This window comes from Orycteropus afer, unplaced genomic scaffold, assembly GCF_000298275.1.
Source record: "Orycteropus afer afer isolate SDZICR_OR568_19922 unplaced genomic scaffold, OryAfe1.0 scaffold00026, whole genome shotgun sequence".
Taxonomy (NCBI): Eukaryota; Metazoa; Chordata; class Mammalia; order Tubulidentata; family Orycteropodidae; genus Orycteropus; species Orycteropus afer.
Genome location: NW_006921613.1, coordinates 6,886,273 through 6,903,191, shown reverse-complemented (window position 1 = coordinate 6,903,191; position 16,919 = coordinate 6,886,273). Strand labels below are relative to the sequence as shown.

The window sequence follows — 16,919 nt, the reverse complement described above, 5'->3', positions numbered from 1 at the left end:
GATTCAAAGTCCAAATAATTATTTCACTTGTGTTCATTAGGAATATAATCTATGAAGAGAGTGTGTCAGGGATTAGAATTCATGTCAACCATTTACTACTATGATTACATGGTTTTTCTCCTCAAAAATGTTTGATAAAATTAGGCATGGGAAAGAAATTATACAAATAACATGTTCCTAGTTGTTAACAGGGTCATAAGGGACGGCTACAAACAGAATAAGGAAAATAGTAAATGTCTGGAACGGCTAATTAACACAAATCAAACTGCTGAATAATCTATTTTCTTTTAATTAATTAATTGAGTATGCCACATATATCAACTTAATATACTCAGTGAGTACATGCACCTTTTGAATAGATTCAAAACTTCAGCATTTCCCAGGGGAATTATATTTATTTATTTTTAGTAATTTTTAAAAGTTACCCAACATTTTACCATTTTTAGGATTAGTTTACCAATTAATCAATTCACCAAATTCAATTCTGGAAAGAGCAGAAGAACAATGTGGAACAAAACTCAAAATCATAAAAAAATGACCAGGTCTGCTGGTCTGATGAACCTGGTAAGACCACTAAGACTATGGCCCCCAGCTACCCTTCAGGTCTGGAACTCAACTCACTCCTATGGCTTCCAGCTGAATAATAGACAGGTATATGGGGTGAACATTTACATGGTAGATACACTACTTGTAGCAATCAATCATGGAGAACAGAAGGGCAGTGTATGCACAGGGAGGCAGCTGTGTGTGGCGGGGGAAGTACATGGGAGGGAAGGACATAGAGAAGAGGTAACTATGGAGAGGAAGTGGGAAGAGAACTGTTACAGTATGGGAAATTGCAGTCAATGTTATGAGACAAAATATGTACGAACTGCTGTATGGAAAATGAATTTCCTTTGTAAACTTTCACCCAAATCACAATAAATTTTTTTTAATTGACCAAATTTAACAGATGTATTGATTATCAAATTTCTGTACAGTTTATAATAAACATAAAGCATTTTTACTGAATAGGGCAGTTTTAATATATTTTACATACTTGTGAGCTTAGTCCAGTTTTTGTTTTGTCTTGCTCACAGCTTTAAAATTTTTTAAAAAACTTATTTTCTTCTTAATAAAAAATTCTTTTTTGCATATCTGTACAGTTCAATACAGTAGTCATTTACCACATGTAGCCATTTAGATTTAGATTACTTTAAATTTTTTAAAATTAAAAATTCAGTTCCTCAGTCATGTTGTTGCTACTGTTGTTAGGTGTTACGAAGTTGGTTCAGTCTCATAGCGATTCCACGTATAACAGAATGAAACACTGCATAGTCCTATACCATTCTCACAATTGTTGCTATGTTTCAGCCCACTGTTGCAGCCATTGTGCCAATACGTCTCACTGAGGGTCTTCCTCTTTTTCACTGACCCTCCACTTTACCAAGCATGATGTCCCTCTCCAGAGACTGGTCCCTCCTGATAACATGTTCAGAGTATGGGAGATAAAGTCTCACCATCCTCAGTTCTAAGGAGCATTTTGGCTGTACTTCTTCCCAGACAGATATGTTCATTCTCTGGCAGCCCATGAGATATTCAATATTCTCCACCAACACCATAATTCAAAGGCATCATTTCTTCTCCAGTCTTCTTTATTCATTGTCCAACTTTTGCACACATAGGAAGTAATTGAAAATACCATGGCTTGGGTCAAGCATACTTTAGTCTTAAAAGTGGCATTTTTGCTTTATAACCAGAGGTCTTTTGAAGCATTTGCCCCATGTAACATGTCATCTGAGTTCTTACCACTGCTTCTATGGGAGTTGGTTGTGGATCCAAGTAAATTAAATCCTTGATAACATCAATCTTTTCTCTGTTTATCATGATGTTACTAACTGGTCCAGTTGTTAGGATTTTGTTTTATGTTGAAGTATAATCCATACTGAAGGCTGGAGTCTTTGATCCTCATCAGTTCGTTCTTCAAGTCCTCTTCACTTTCAGCAAGCAAAGTTGTGTCTTCTGCATATCACAGGTTGTTAATGAGTCTTCCTTCAATTTTGATGCCACATTCTTCTTCATATAGTCCAGATTCTCAGATTATTTGCTCGGCATACAGACTAAGTAGTATGGTCAAAGGATACAGCCCTACTCACACTTTTCCTGATTTTAAACTATGAAGTATCCCCTTGTTTTATTGAAACAACTGCCTCTTGTTCTCTCTAAGGTCCTGCATAAGCAAAATCAAGTGTTCTGGAATTCTCATTCTTCACATGTTATCTATAATTTGTTATGATCTACACAAATACCTTCGTATTGTCAATAAAACACAGGTAAACATCTTTCCAGTATTCTTTGCTTTCAGCCAAGATCTATTTGACATCAGTAGTATCCCTCACTCCACGTCTTCTTCTGAATCTGGCTTGAATTTCTGGGAGTTCCCTGTTGATGTACTGCTGCAATCATTTCTGAACTATCTTCAGTAAAATTTTACTTGCATGTGATATCAGTGGTATTTTTTCAATAATTTCTACATTCTTTTGGATAACCTTTCTTTGGAATGAGCACAAGTATCAATCTCTTCCAGTTGATTGGCCAGGTAGCTGTCTTCCAAAATCTTAGCACAGATGAGTAAGCACTCCCAGCATTGCATTCACTTACTGAAACATCTCAATGGTATTCCATCAATTCCTAGAGCCTTCTTTTTCACCAATGCCTTCAGTGCAGCTTGGACTTCTTCCTTCAGTACCACTGGCTCTTGATCATATGCTACCTCCTGAAATACTTAAATGTCAACCAATTCTTTTTAATACAGTGACTCTGTGTATTCTTTCCATCTATTTTTGATGCTTCCTGCTTGTTTTAATATTTTGCCCATATGTGATAGTTGGAGCTGTGTGTCAACTTGGATGGACCACAATTCCATGTGATTTAAGCAATTGTGATGTGGGTTGTTCCAATGATGGGATCAGATGTATATGTTTTGAGCAGCCAATCTGCTGAAAGGGAATTTCCCTAGGGGTGTGGACTGCTTCTAGTATATTTATGGACATCTTGGGAAAAGACCCTCTCTTCTGTGGATCAGGATTCTGTTGTACTGCCTACAACTGTCTGTGAGCAAACAATCCACCATTCGGTCTGGAGATCTTGGATTCACCGTTAGAGTCAACAGCTAGTATACTGCCTGCCAACATTGAGCTCATCAGTCCCTGCAGCTGCATGAGTTGGGAAGAGCCTCCACCTTGACGTTTGATCTAAGAACTTGGAACTTGCCAGGTCCTGTAAATGTGTGAGCCATTTTCCTAAGATAAATTTCTCTTTCTCTCTCTATATAAGCTTTACTGGTTTTGTTTCTCTAGAGAACCCAGTCTAACACACCATACAATCTTTTAATATAGTAACTTGAGCCTTGAATTTTTTTCTTCAGTTCTTTCAGCCTGAGAAATGCTGAATGTGTTCTTCCCCTCTGAGTTTCTAACTCCAGGTCTTTGCACATTTCAACATAGTACTTTGTTTTGGCGAGCTGCCCTCTGAAATCTTCTGTTTAGCTCTTTTACTTCATTATTTCTTCCATTTGCATTAGCTTCTCTACATTCAACAGCAAGTTTCAGAGTCTTTCTGACATCCATTTTGGTCTTGTTCTTTTCTTTTTAATGATCTTCTGCTTTCTTCATGTATGATGTCCTTGGTATTATCCCATAACTAGTCTGATCTTCAGTTATTAGTGTTCAATGCATCAAATCTCTTTTTTGAGGTGGTCTCTAAATTCAGGTGGGATATACTCAAGATTGTATTTTCACTCTCATGAACTTTTTATTTTCTTCAGCTTTAACTTGAATTGATGGTCTTTTCCACAGTAAGCCCCTGTCCTTATTCTCAGTTTCTCCATTGTCTCTTTCCATAGATGTGGTCAGTTTGATTCCTTTGATTCCATCTGGTAAAGGTCTATGTGTATCATCACCTTTTATGTTGCTGAAAAATAGTATTTCAAATTAATAGGTAGTGGATCTTGAAAAATTCTATCATGCAATCTCTGGTGTCATTGCTATCACCAACACTGTATTTTCTAACTCCTGATCTTTTTTGTTTCCAGCCTTTACATTCCAATCACCAGTAATTATCAATGCACCTTGATTGCATGTTTGATCAGTTTCACACTGCAAAAGCTGGTAAAAAAAAGTCTTCAATTTCTTCATCTTTGCCATTAATGGTCGGTGCATAAATTTGAATAATAATCATATTAACTGGTCTTCCTTGTAGGCATATTGATATAATCCTATCATTGACAGTGCTGTACTTCAAGATAGATCTTGAAATATTCTTTTTAACAACGAACGTGATACAGGTCCTTTACAGTTTTTTTATTCCCAGCATAACAAATCACATGATTGTTGTTGTTGTTATGTGCCATCAAGTCAGACCTGACTCATAGCGACCCCTCCTTGGGTTTCTGAGGCAGTATCACTATGGAAGTAGATTGCCCCATCTTCCTTCTGATGAAAAATGTCCAATACCAGTCCATTTTAGTTCACGAACACCTAGAGTTAGCTATCTTCAAGCATTCCATTTTGTTTTTGAAAATTTCCAATTTTCCTATATTCATACTTCAAACATTCCACATTCTAACCATTAATGGGTGTTTGCAGCTGGTTCTTTTAATTCTGAGTCATGACACATCAGCAAATGAAGGTTTCATTTATTCCATCCATGTCATTACTCTATCCATGTCATTAAGGTTGAGTCTACTTTGAGAGGCAGTCATATTTTGAGTGCCTTCCAACCTAAAGGGCTCATCTTCCATAACTATAACAGATAATATTCCACTGCTATTCATAAGGTTTTCAGAGTCCAATTTTTTCAGAAGTAGATCATCAGGTCCTTTTTCCTAGTTTGTCTTTGTCTAGAAGCTCTGCTTCCACCTGTCCACGATGGGTGACCTTGCTGGTATGGCATAGCTTTCAGCATCACAGCAACACACAAGTCACTACGGTACAACAAACAGCCAAGTTGTGATACTCAGTAATTGTAGTCACATTTCAAGTGTTCAATAGCTATATGTGGCTAGTAACTACTGTATTGGAAACCACAGATAAAGATTTACATTATTATAGAAAGTATTATTGGGTAATAGTGGATAAGAGAGTAAATTCATTGAACAATTCAAAATTCAAAAAGTACGGAAGGATACATAATAAAAATTCTTCCTTCTATCCCAACCCTCAGCCATGCACTTCTTTTGCTTAGAGCCAACCAATGCTTATATAATATTTTAAGAAATGTTCAACTTATCTCTGACCCATCTCCCTATTCATGGAGACCCTTTGCTAGAAGAAGAGACCATACATCCTGAGCTGGTAATCCCAAGAGCACAGAGACTGAAGGGCATAAATACAGGAAGACTAAGTTGCTAAGAAGGGAGAGATTGAGTTAAGGAAGGGGAAAGCAGAAAGGAGAAAAGACATTATGAAAGGCAAGACAAAAGTTTGAGGGTCTGAGAAAACTTAACACCTGGCTTCTCACACCACTAAGGCTCTGACAATCTAACCGATCTAAATTGCTATAAATTTTATTAAAAGCTACTACATATTTTTAATAAATTATTAAACTAAAAAACCCAAACTCACTGCCATTGAGTCGATTCTGACTCATAGCAATCCCCATTGGGTTTCCAAGGCTGTATATCTTTATGGAAGCAGACTGCTTTATCTTTCTTCCATTGAGTACTAGTGGGTTCAAACCACTTTTAGTTAGCAGCCAAACACCTTAATAATTTGAAGAATTAAACACTAAGGAAATTAATCTTTCAATAACTGACTCTCTGTCAATAAACAGAGCCCTAACTGAGCAATACCCTTCATTTTAGATCCCTTTCTTAGATTTCTGTATCTTACAGAATTTGGACTCAGCATCATTACAGAAAATTCCATAAACAGTGGCTTAAATGAAAAAGGAAAATAATTTGGTCTATGATTTCTGTAGCAATTGCTACATCAATAATTTAAATACCATTAGGGTCTTTTTGTTTGTTACCAAAAAATGCTTATAATATAGGTCTCAGAAGAATAGTCCATTTTCCTACTTCCTTATTTAAGTACATAGTTTTTAAATCTATAGAAAAAATAAGTGATTGTTCATAAGGGCTAGCCATTATTAACATCAAGTTAAATGGGTGACTAATGAAAAGAATGAGTATGGTAGGTTCTATTGCCTAATGTATGGAAAAAAACTGAGAAGCGGTTTTACATTTTACCTTGGGAAATTGAGCTATATGGAAAATTCCTCCTAGTTTTCATTTCTCATAAGTGAAATATAATTCATTTTTCTTTTCTCATAGATTTTGTTTGCCAAATCTTTAATCACATCTGACACTCTACTCTGAACACTCTCTGAACTGCCCATTACCAAATTAAACGGCCCCAAATGGACTGTACTGATGATATAAAATATCTGTGTAGCCCTCATTTTATAGAAGAGATCAGTTTAAGTCTCTAAAGTGCCATCTCCCAAATTTCCAATTCTTCTTGAACCATGTATGGTATTACACTAATTTATATTCACTGTAAAAATCACCACACCATGCAGAATTTCTACTTCCACTTATTAAAAACAAGCTTCTTTCACTTTATAGTTAGTATTTCTGTAACTTATTCTCATTCATAAATTTATCATGAATTTGTTGTGTTTTTTTTTTAACATTTATCCTGTTCATTTCTAAATGCTAAATAAGATAAATGCTTTTAAAGGGTGATGTTGTATTTTTGATTAAATATTATTTAGAGAATCATACTGTATATTCATTTATACCTTAAATTCCCCCAAACCTTCCATCACAATGCTTATTTAAATGTAAAATCCCTATGGCAGATATTATAAAGGAAGTACTAACTCTCAAATGATTAACATGATTTACAAAGTGACTTATGTTAGTTATTTCATTACTATGAAAATTATAAGATTTTCTCTCAAAAGAAGTTCATTGTTGCTCAGTAAACTTTGACTATAACTCATGATGTGTGAAAGGTAGTAAGTTCCAACCAAAAACAAAATTATAAAATAAGTCAAGTAGTCATCTCATTAGAAATGTTAAAAACCATACAAAAATAACATTAAAATATTTTTCTCAAAATACCTCACTCTGCTTTCTTTTCTTAGTAAAAATATATCTAATAAATGTCTCTTGAAGGATTTCTTGTTTAACAAGAAAATGCCAAAGTCGTTTGACTGGAAGTGCAGAAGAATCCCGGGATCTAGCAAAAATAAGTAAATAAATAAATCACGTTATTTTTGTCCATAGAATATGTGTTTCATATTTGCAGATACTTTTCTTTAAACCTTGCAAAATGTATACAGAGAAGATAAAGTATTAATTAGCTCAACAAAATATTACAATTTATTTCACTTTTATTTTCTCGTTCTCCTAAAAATCATTCCTTCATCTAGCAACTACTTTTCTAATAACAGGTTCTCTGAATGGATAGATTAAGCTGAGAGTCAAATAAATCTTTTATTATTCTCTTTTTATATTACACTTTAGGCAGGCTCTGTTGGTTAAAGTATATCACCAATGACTACAAAGTCAAATATTTAATTTCTAAACAGTCTAAAAAGCCTTAGTCTTTCAAATTGATGAAGTCTATAGCCTTATGCTTAACCATGGATGGTGTATTGAAAAAAGAATGTTGCTTATCAAAAGGGGATTAAATTTTAAAAACCTCAAAGTGTTTACTGTTCAGTTACTGACAAAAGGTCATAGGGACACAGTTTACATACATGTTGTTGTTAGTTGTTGTTGTTGTTATGTGTCGTTGAGTTGAACCCAACTCATAGTGACCCTTCCTTGGGTTTCCAAGGCAGTATCACTATGGAAGTAGATTGCCCAACCTTCCTTCTGAGGAGTGGTTGGTGGGTTTGAACCGCCAACCTTCTGGTTAGTAGTCAAGTGCCTTAGGCACTACACTACTAGAGCTCCAAGATTATCAAAAATAAAATATGTAAGAGTTTTTAAAATAAGAAAAATATGGAAGTTAAAAACAATAAAGAGGTTTTTTTCTGATTATGAAAGTACTATATCTAAATAATTATAGGTAATACTAGAAGAAATCATTTTCTACCCATATTTCTGATGTTTTCCTTAGATTATATTGCTAGAAGTAGAACTACATGCGAATGTTTTGAAGACTATTGACATTTTTGCCAAATTGCTTTCCATTAAGATTAAATCAAGACACACTTCCGTCAGCATTTTAAGAGTTTTCTTACTTGAATGGAGTATTTTCAGGTTCTAGCATTGCTTTATTTCGAAGAATAGCTGGTCCAGCTCCTATTGACAGGTCAGTGGGATATGTGTTGATGTAGTTTGGGGGCGGACCTTCAAATTGATCCATTTTCTCTTGCAAGATCTGTTCCCAGTTCTCCAAGTTTTTAATCACAGCAATACCTAATGGTGATGTTACAGGCAGCTCTAAAAGGTGATAAAACATATCATTTTATTTTTTTTATACCTTTTTACTCTGATTTGAGTGAAAATTGATCATTTGATACAAAATATTGATCATCATTCACATATTTCCAAAAATCCAAATTCTTAGAGCTAAGACCTCTGAAAATACAAACAAATCTAAAAATGTTAATTTAATACCATTTGGATTCTTTTCTTTTTTTTTTTTTTTTTTTTTGTTTTGGGTGAAGGTTTACAGAGCAAATTTACTTTCCATACAGCAGTTCACATACACTTTGTCTCATGACATTGACCACAATTTACCACAATGCAACAGCTTTCCTCCCACTTCCTCCCCATAGTTACCTCTTCCCTGTGTCCACCCCTCCATACACTCCTGCCCCCTGAGCTGTCTCCCTGTGCATAAGCAGCCCTTCTTTCTCCCATGATTGTTCTCTCCAAGGAGTGTATCTACCTCAGGTAAATGTTCAACTCCTATGCCTGTCCTCTGCCCGGCTGGAAACCACAGGTGTGGGTTCAATTACCATTCGGATTCTTAATGCTTCCAACAAACAGAAAGTCAGCTCTCTACAGTGAGGTAAGGAAATCCCTAGCCTCCCCATTCTAACTTCCTGCTCTTCCAGCCTTCTAGATAGACAGTAATTCTTGCTATAAATTAAAACCACAGAAATTTAAGTCTAGGATAAACAGACATCATAAATAAGCTCCAATGCAGTAATTTTTCAGTACCAAATGGTTTTTTATTAAAATTTTTTAAGGGAAATTCGATGGTGATTTATTACATTTAAATAATATTAATTGCAAATACCAAACGTACCAGAAAATTCCACTCCAGCAATGGGAAAGAAATTCCTGACATTGTGAAGTACCAGCTTAACCATTGTCAAATGTAGAAGAGCCCAGCTGTTCAGGGGGGACAAAAAAACAAAACAAAAAAAGTTAATTGAAAAATAATGTCATGTTCTTTATTTACTCTTTAAACAAACTGCAGGATAGAAATACTAAATGTACTGACAACAGTAAAATTACCACAGAGCTAATTAAAAACCAGATGCTACAAACATATATCATATTCTATAGATGTGGGTTATCTGTACTGTGCAAATTCAACTCTCTAGAGATATACCAAATCTAAGGAAAAGAAGAGAGATGTTACAGAACAATAAAACACTGAGGCTATCTGCAATTTCTGGATGCTTATTAGCTAAGGGAGTAGAGGGAAGGGAAAAGGCCCAACCTAGAGGAAAAGGAAGTATCTACATTTTATTATCCAAATGAATTGCTACATAGGAATCTGTGAGGGAGATCATTTTAAGCAGAAGCATGATAATGTTTTCGGTCAACTGTTTGGCCCATCTCTAACCCAGGAAAAAGCTGTTATTTGTATTTATTATACAAAAATGGCTCCTTTCTAGTTTCTCAAAGTAAAGATATACAGCAATAGATTACACGTGTAATATCTAAAAATTACCCAGTGGAAAAATATTTGCTACAGTTACATGGAATCTAGTTAAGTTCTAATGTTCATCAATGTTTATTTTCTCACTAAAAATATTTTGTGTTGGCCCCCTGCATGAAAACTATCATTTGAAACGAGATGTGAAGGAAATACTCTACTCTCTAGAAATTTATCTGAAAGGTATACAATTCCTGACCTGAAAAGTGAAGTTAGTTCTTGTATAAATTCATGTTATTGTTACTTAAAATGAAAAGCAGCAGGATTTTCTACAAAAGCAAAGCAAAAAAAAAAAAAAAGAAAGAAAGGAAATAAAAGCCTTATTTACCTATAGGAATTTGGATCTTGGTGCTCTTGGATTTGTGTATCTGAAAAATAAGCATCATCATCTTCTTCATCACTATGAATGCTTTCATCTGAATCATATATAGCACCACTATCAGACAAAGGGAGAAATGGCTGCAATAAAAGGCAAAGTTATTTTTTAAAATATACTTGGCTTGTGTCCTAATTTAAAATGAAATATTTTTTAAATAGCATCATTCTATGTAAAAATCTTTCATAGACGATATGATTATAGGCACAGAAATGTGAAAAAAAACTGCTTAAACTCGGATTCAATAAAATCATTGAGTAGCTAGATATAACATAAATATTTTTGTAAAAGTCCATAGCTTTCTTCTTATATATCAGCAATAACCAGTTAGAAAGTCTAAAAAAGATACAATTAAAAAAATATCAAAAGAAAAACTTGATGAGAACTGTGAGACAGCTGGGTAGTGCAAATGGTTAACGGGCTTGCTCCTAACTGAAAAACCGGTGGTTTGAGTCTGCCCAGAAGCAGCTCAGGAGAAAAGCTGGGCAATCTACTTCTGAAATATCAGCCACTGAAAACCCGAGGGTGCACAGTTCTACCCTGACACACACGGGGTACACATGAGTCAAAATCAACTTCACAGCAACTGAGAGAGCTACAGTGAAGGAAATCACAAACCTTTCTGAAAGCTATATAAAAAGACTAAAATATGTAAACACTGTAATTCTTTGTAAGTTGTTGTTGTTGTTAGGTGCCATCAAGTTGGCTCTGACTCATAGTGACCCTGTGTGCAACAGAACAAAACACTGCCCAGTCCTGTGCCAGCCTCACAATCCTTGCCACACCTAAGCCCATCGTAACAGCCACCACGTGAATCCATCTCGTTGAGGGCATTCCCCTTCCTCATTGACCCTCCACTTTACCAAGCCTGATATCCTTCTCCAAGGAATAGGCCTTCGTGACATGACCAAAGTAGGTCAGACAAAGACTGGCCACTCTCGCTTCCAAGGAGCATTCAGGATGCACTTCTTCCAGGACAGATTTATTAGTTTAGCAGTCCATGGTCCTTTCAGAATTTTTCACCAACATTACAACTCAAAAGCATCAACCCTTCTTCAGTCTTCCTTGTTCCCTGTCCAGCTCTCACTTGTATATAAGGTGATTGAAAATACCATGGCTTGGGTTAAACGTACCTTAGTCTTCGAGGAGGTATCTTTTTTCTTCAGCACTTGAAGGAGATCTTTTGCAGCAGATATGCCCAATGCAATACATCATCTGATGTGTAGACTGCTGCTTCCATTGGTGTTGATGGTGGAACCAAGTAATATGAAATCTTTAGCAACTTCAAACTTTTCTCCACTTATTGTGATCCTGCTTACTGGCCCAGTTGTGAGGATTATAGTTTTCTTTATGTTGAGATGGAATCCATAATGCCGAATGAAGTCTTTAATCTTCATCAGTAAGTGCTTCAAGTCATCCTCACTTTCAGCAAGCAAAGTTGTGTCGTCTGCATATCACAGGTTGTTAATGAATCTTCCTCCAATCCTGATGCCACACTCTCCTTCACACACTCCAGCTTCTTGGATTATTTGCTCAGCATATAGATTAAATAAATATGGTGGAAAGGTTGCAATCCTGACACACTTCCTTCCTGATTTTAAACCATGCAGTATCCCCTTGTTCTGTTTGAATGACAGCCTCCTGGTCTATGTACAGGCTCCTCATAAGCACAATCAAGTATTCTAGAATTCCCATTCTTCTCAATGTTATCCATATTTGTTATGATCCACACAATCGAACGCTTTTGCATAGTCAATAAAACACAAGTCAACATCTTTCTGTTATTCTTTGCTTGCAGCCAACATTCATCTGACATCAATAATGATATCCCTTGTTCCACATCCTCTTCTGAATCCAGCTTGCATTTCTGGAAGTTCTCTGTCAATATATTGCTTCAACTGTCTTTAAATTATCTTCAGCAAGATTTTACTTCTGGGTGATAGTAACGATATTGTTCAATAATTTCCACATTCTGTGGGGTCACCTTTCTTTGGAATGGGTACAAATATGGATCTCTTCCAGTCAGTTGGCCAGGTAACTGTCTTCCAAATCTCTTGGCATAGCCAAGTGATTGGCTCCAGGAGGACATCTATTTGTTGAAACATGTCAATGGGTATTCCATCAATTCCTGGAGCCTTGTTCTTCACCAATTCCTTCAATGCAGCTTTGACTTCTTCCTTTGGTATCATTGGTTCTTGATCACACACCACCTCCTGAAATGGATGAACATCGACCAATTCTTTGTGGTACAGTGACTCTATGTATTCCTTCTATCTTCTTTTGATGTTGCCTGCATCACTCAATATTTTGTTGATAAACTCTTTTAATATTGCAACTTGAGCCTTGAATTTTTTCCTCAGTTCTTTCAGCTTGAGAAATGCCAAGCATGTTCTTCCCTTTTGGTATACTAACTTCAGGTCTTTGCACATTTTGTTGTAATAACTGACTCTGTCTTCTTGAGCTGCTCTTGGACATCTTTTGTTCAGCTCTTTTATTTTGTCATTTCTTCCATTTGCTTTTGCCACTCTTTGTTCAAGAGCAAGTTTCAGAGTCTCTTCTGACATCCATTATGGTTTTCCTTTCCTGTCTTTTCAATGACCCCTTGCTTTCTTCATGGATGATTTCTTGATGTCATCCCACAATTCCTCTGGTTTTTGGTCATTAGTGTCCAATTCTTCAAATCTATTCTTCAGATAGTCTCTAACTTCAAGAGGGATAAAATCAAGGTCATATTTTGGTGCTCATGGACTTATTTTAATTGTCTTTAGCTTCAACATCAACTTGTATATGAGCAACTGATGGTATATTCCAGAGTCAGCTCTTGGCCTTGTTTCGGCTGAAGATATTGAGATTCTCCATTACCTCTTTCCACAGATGTACTCGATCTGATTCCTGTGTACTCCATCTGGCAAAGTCCACATGTATAGCCACTGTTTGTGTTGTTGAAAAAGGTATTTTGCAATGAATAAGTCATTGGTCTTGCAAAATTCTATCATGCAATCTCCAGCACTATTTCTTTCACCAAGGTCATATTTTCCAAATGATTGTTTTTTGTTTCCAACTTTTGAATTCCAACCATGAGTGATAATCAACACATCTTGATTGCATGTTTGGTCAATTTCAGACTGCAGAAGTTGGTAAAAATCTTCAATTTCCTCATCTCTGGCTTTGTGGTTGATGCGTAAATTTGAATAATATTAGTATTAACTGGTCTTCCTTGTAGGCATATGGATATTATCCTATCACTGACAGCACTGTACTTCAGGATAGATCTTGAAACATTCTTTGTGATGATGAATGCCACGCCATTCCTCTTCATTTTGTCATTCCCAGCATAGTAGATCATATGGCCGTCTGATTCAAAATGGCCAAAACCGGTCCATTTCGGCTCACTAAATGCCTGGCATATTGATCTTTATGTGTTCCATTTCATTTTTGATAACTTCTAGATTCAAACTTCATACATTCCATGTTCCGATTATTAATGGATGTTTGCAGCTGCTGTTTCTTCTCATTTTGAGTCGTGCCATATCAGCAAATGGAAGTCCTGAAAGCTTTATTCCATCCACATCAGTAAGCTCAGCTCTACTGTGAGTAGGCAGATCTTCCCCAGTCATATTCTGAGTGCCTTCTGACCTGAGGGGTTCATCTTCCAGCACTATGTGGGACAATGTTTCAGTGCTATTGATAAAGGTTTCCAGTAATATATCAGACAGTGTTTCACTGCTACTCATAAGGTTTTCACTGGCCTATTCTTTGAGAAATGGATGGTCCCTTCCCTCTTCCAAGTCTGTCTTAGACTGGAAGCTCTGCTGAAACCTGTCCATCATGGGTGACCTTGTTGGTATTTGAAGTATCAGTGGCATAGCCTCCAGCCTCACAGCATCACACAGGCCACCATAGTATGACAAACTGACAGAGGAGTAGTGGCTTTATAACTTAATTCATAGGTTTTAAATTATTGTAATTTAAATAATCCTCATGGGGATTCCTTTCCCAAAAATCCTCATGGGGAGTCTTTTCCCTTTTTTGGGAATTTGGCAATTCTAAATTTCATAAGGAAGAAAATTATATATGAGAATACCTGAGAAATCTTCTTGAAAATGGAAGGTAGCACTTCTGAGTGAGTATTTTAAAGTATATAATTTTAAAAAATGTTGTCTATATACAAAAACTAGCTCCAGATAGATCAAAGACTTAAATGTGAAACCTAAAACTATAAACTACTTCAAGAAAAAAATAGAAGCAAACGTAGAAGCCCTCATTTATGGCCTCTATAGATTGTCAAGTATAACCCAAATTCACAAACAGAAGAAGATAAGTTAGATGAATGGGACCTTCTAAAAATTAAATTTTTATGTGCTTCAAAAGACTTCTCCAAAAGAGAACCTACAGATTGGGAAAAAATATTCAGTAGTGACATATCTGACAAAGGACTTATTTCTAAAATTTATAGAGAACTCCAACACCTCAACAACAAGAAGACAATCCCACTAAAATATGGGGCAGAAGACATGAAAAGACACTTCAGCAAAGATGATTTGCAGACAGCCAACAAACACATGAAGAAATGTTCATGATCATTAGCCATCTGAGAGATACAAATCAAAACAACGAGATACCATCTGACCTCAGTACTAATAGCAAAGTTCAACAAGACAGAAAATAACAAATGCTGGTTAGGATGTGGAAAGACTGAGACTCTCCTACACTGCTGGTGAGACTGTAAAATGATAAAACCACGGTGGGAAGTAGTATAGCGATTCCTTACAAAGTTGTAATTAGAAATAGCATTTGAACCAGCAATCCCATCACTAGATGTTGTTGTTGTTGTTATGTGCCATCGAGCTGAGCCTGACTCATAGCGATCCCTCTTTAGGTTTCTGAGGCAGTATCACTATGGAAGTAGATTGCCCCATCTTCCTTCCAAGGAGTGGCTGGTGGGTTTGAACTGCCAGCCTTCTGGTTAGCAGTCAAGTGCCTTATCCACTATGCTACCAGACCTCCCCATCACTAGATATATATCCTAAAATGAGAGCCAGGACACAAACAGATATATGCACACTCATGTTCACTGCAGCACTATTTATAATAGCAAAAAGATGGAAACAACCTAAGTACCTATCAACAGACTGGATAGCCAAACTGTGGTACATACACACAATGGAATACTATGCAACACTAAAGAATCATGTAGAATTTGCAAAACACTGCATAACTTGGAGGAAATTATGCTGAGTGAAATAAGTCAATCACAGAAGGGCAAATACTGTATTAGTTCACTATTGTAAAAAGTCAAGAAAAGGTATATATGGAAGGAAACTTTCTTTGTTGGTTACTGGTGGGGGTGGGGAGTGAAGGGAATATTGCAAAAATAAAATAAAAAATGTGGCCTAGCAAGTGATCAATGGAAAAAGCTCAAAAATAATATTGAATAAGAAGTGAATCTATGACAAAAATAACATCATAAACCAGCAGGTGGAAAGAAGAATTATTTCAAGAATGATGCTAGAACAACTAGCTAGCTATTTGTGTAGTTAACAGATAAAGAAAGAGATAAAGTCTGATCTTTATTTTAAATAAATGAGAAACTAAGAGTTAAAGAAAAAAAGTAAAAAAATGTATGGATAAGTATGATCAAACTAACTTAAAAACTTTTTATGTCAAAAATAATCATAAATGGAAGTGCACATCCAACGCCAAGGTGATATGCCACATTCCTGCTCCTGGGATAAGGACTCAGTGGTCATGGAGGATGTGGCTGTGGACTTTATCTAGGAAGAGTGGGATCTGATGAATGTTGCTCAGAGGAAACACTACAAAGCTGTGATGACGGAAACCTTCGGAAACCTGGTATCAGTAGTCATCGGGTCAGTTTCTCAAACCAGGAATGACAAAGAAAAGTTATCGGGTGAATATCTAATACTGGAATTCATGAGGAAGGGCACTTGTTTCTCCAAGTTAGGAGAATTTAGTGAATTGAATGACATTGCAGATCAGCCTGAAAATCAGGGAAGCTGTAATGAGAAGGTATATGATAAAGAACCTCTTTGAAAGTATTGAAGAAAATCAAGGTGGAAAAACCTTCAGCCTCATTCCAAATGTTCCTGTGATCAAAAGAACTCCGACTGTTGTAAATTCTTCTGAATGCTGTAAGTGTGGAAAATCCTTCATTGATCACTCATCACTTAAACATCGCATCAGCTGTCACTGTGGTTGCAACAGTTAACAACGTAACCGTAGAGAAGCCTACAGTATTCTCTCGGACCTAACTACTCCTGTAAGAACTCTTACTGAACAGAAACTCTATGAATTTAACAGATGTAAGGAAGATTTCTGTTCTTTCTCATTCTCGTGGACACACATGAGAAGTTGTAAGTGTGAATGTAAAGCACGTTGGAAGACCTGTCATCCTCCCTTTTATACAAAAAATTTCATACTGGAAAAAAAATATCATAAATGAAATTAAAAAGTAAATAACTATCTGGAAAGACTCACAAATAAGTTAATAATATCCTTAATAAATAAAGAGTCTACAAAAGAAGAGAAAAACACTACCATCCCAATGGATAAATCAGTTAAGAACTTAATAGTCAAATCCTCAAAGTGGAATATCAAATGGCAATAACATTTTTAAATGTTTGATGCCT

General features: G+C 35.9%; 1 protein-coding gene across 1 annotated transcript in view; it reads right to left on the bottom strand.

Moving 5' to 3' along the window:
* The window catches only part of DMXL2 (Dmx like 2), a 177,999-nt gene that overhangs the window by 13,822 nt on the left and 147,258 nt on the right, over positions 1 to 16,919 (bottom strand). Inside the window, exons 30-33 of the mRNA XM_007935172.2 lie at positions 10,222 to 10,352; positions 9,255 to 9,340; positions 8,239 to 8,440; positions 7,109 to 7,226 (exon numbers count right to left, since the gene is read on the bottom strand). Coding sequence (XP_007933363.1) covers positions 7,109 to 7,226; positions 8,239 to 8,440; positions 9,255 to 9,340; positions 10,222 to 10,352 — 537 coding nt within the window. The remainder of the gene's footprint in view (positions 1 to 7,108; positions 7,227 to 8,238; positions 8,441 to 9,254; positions 9,341 to 10,221; positions 10,353 to 16,919) is intronic.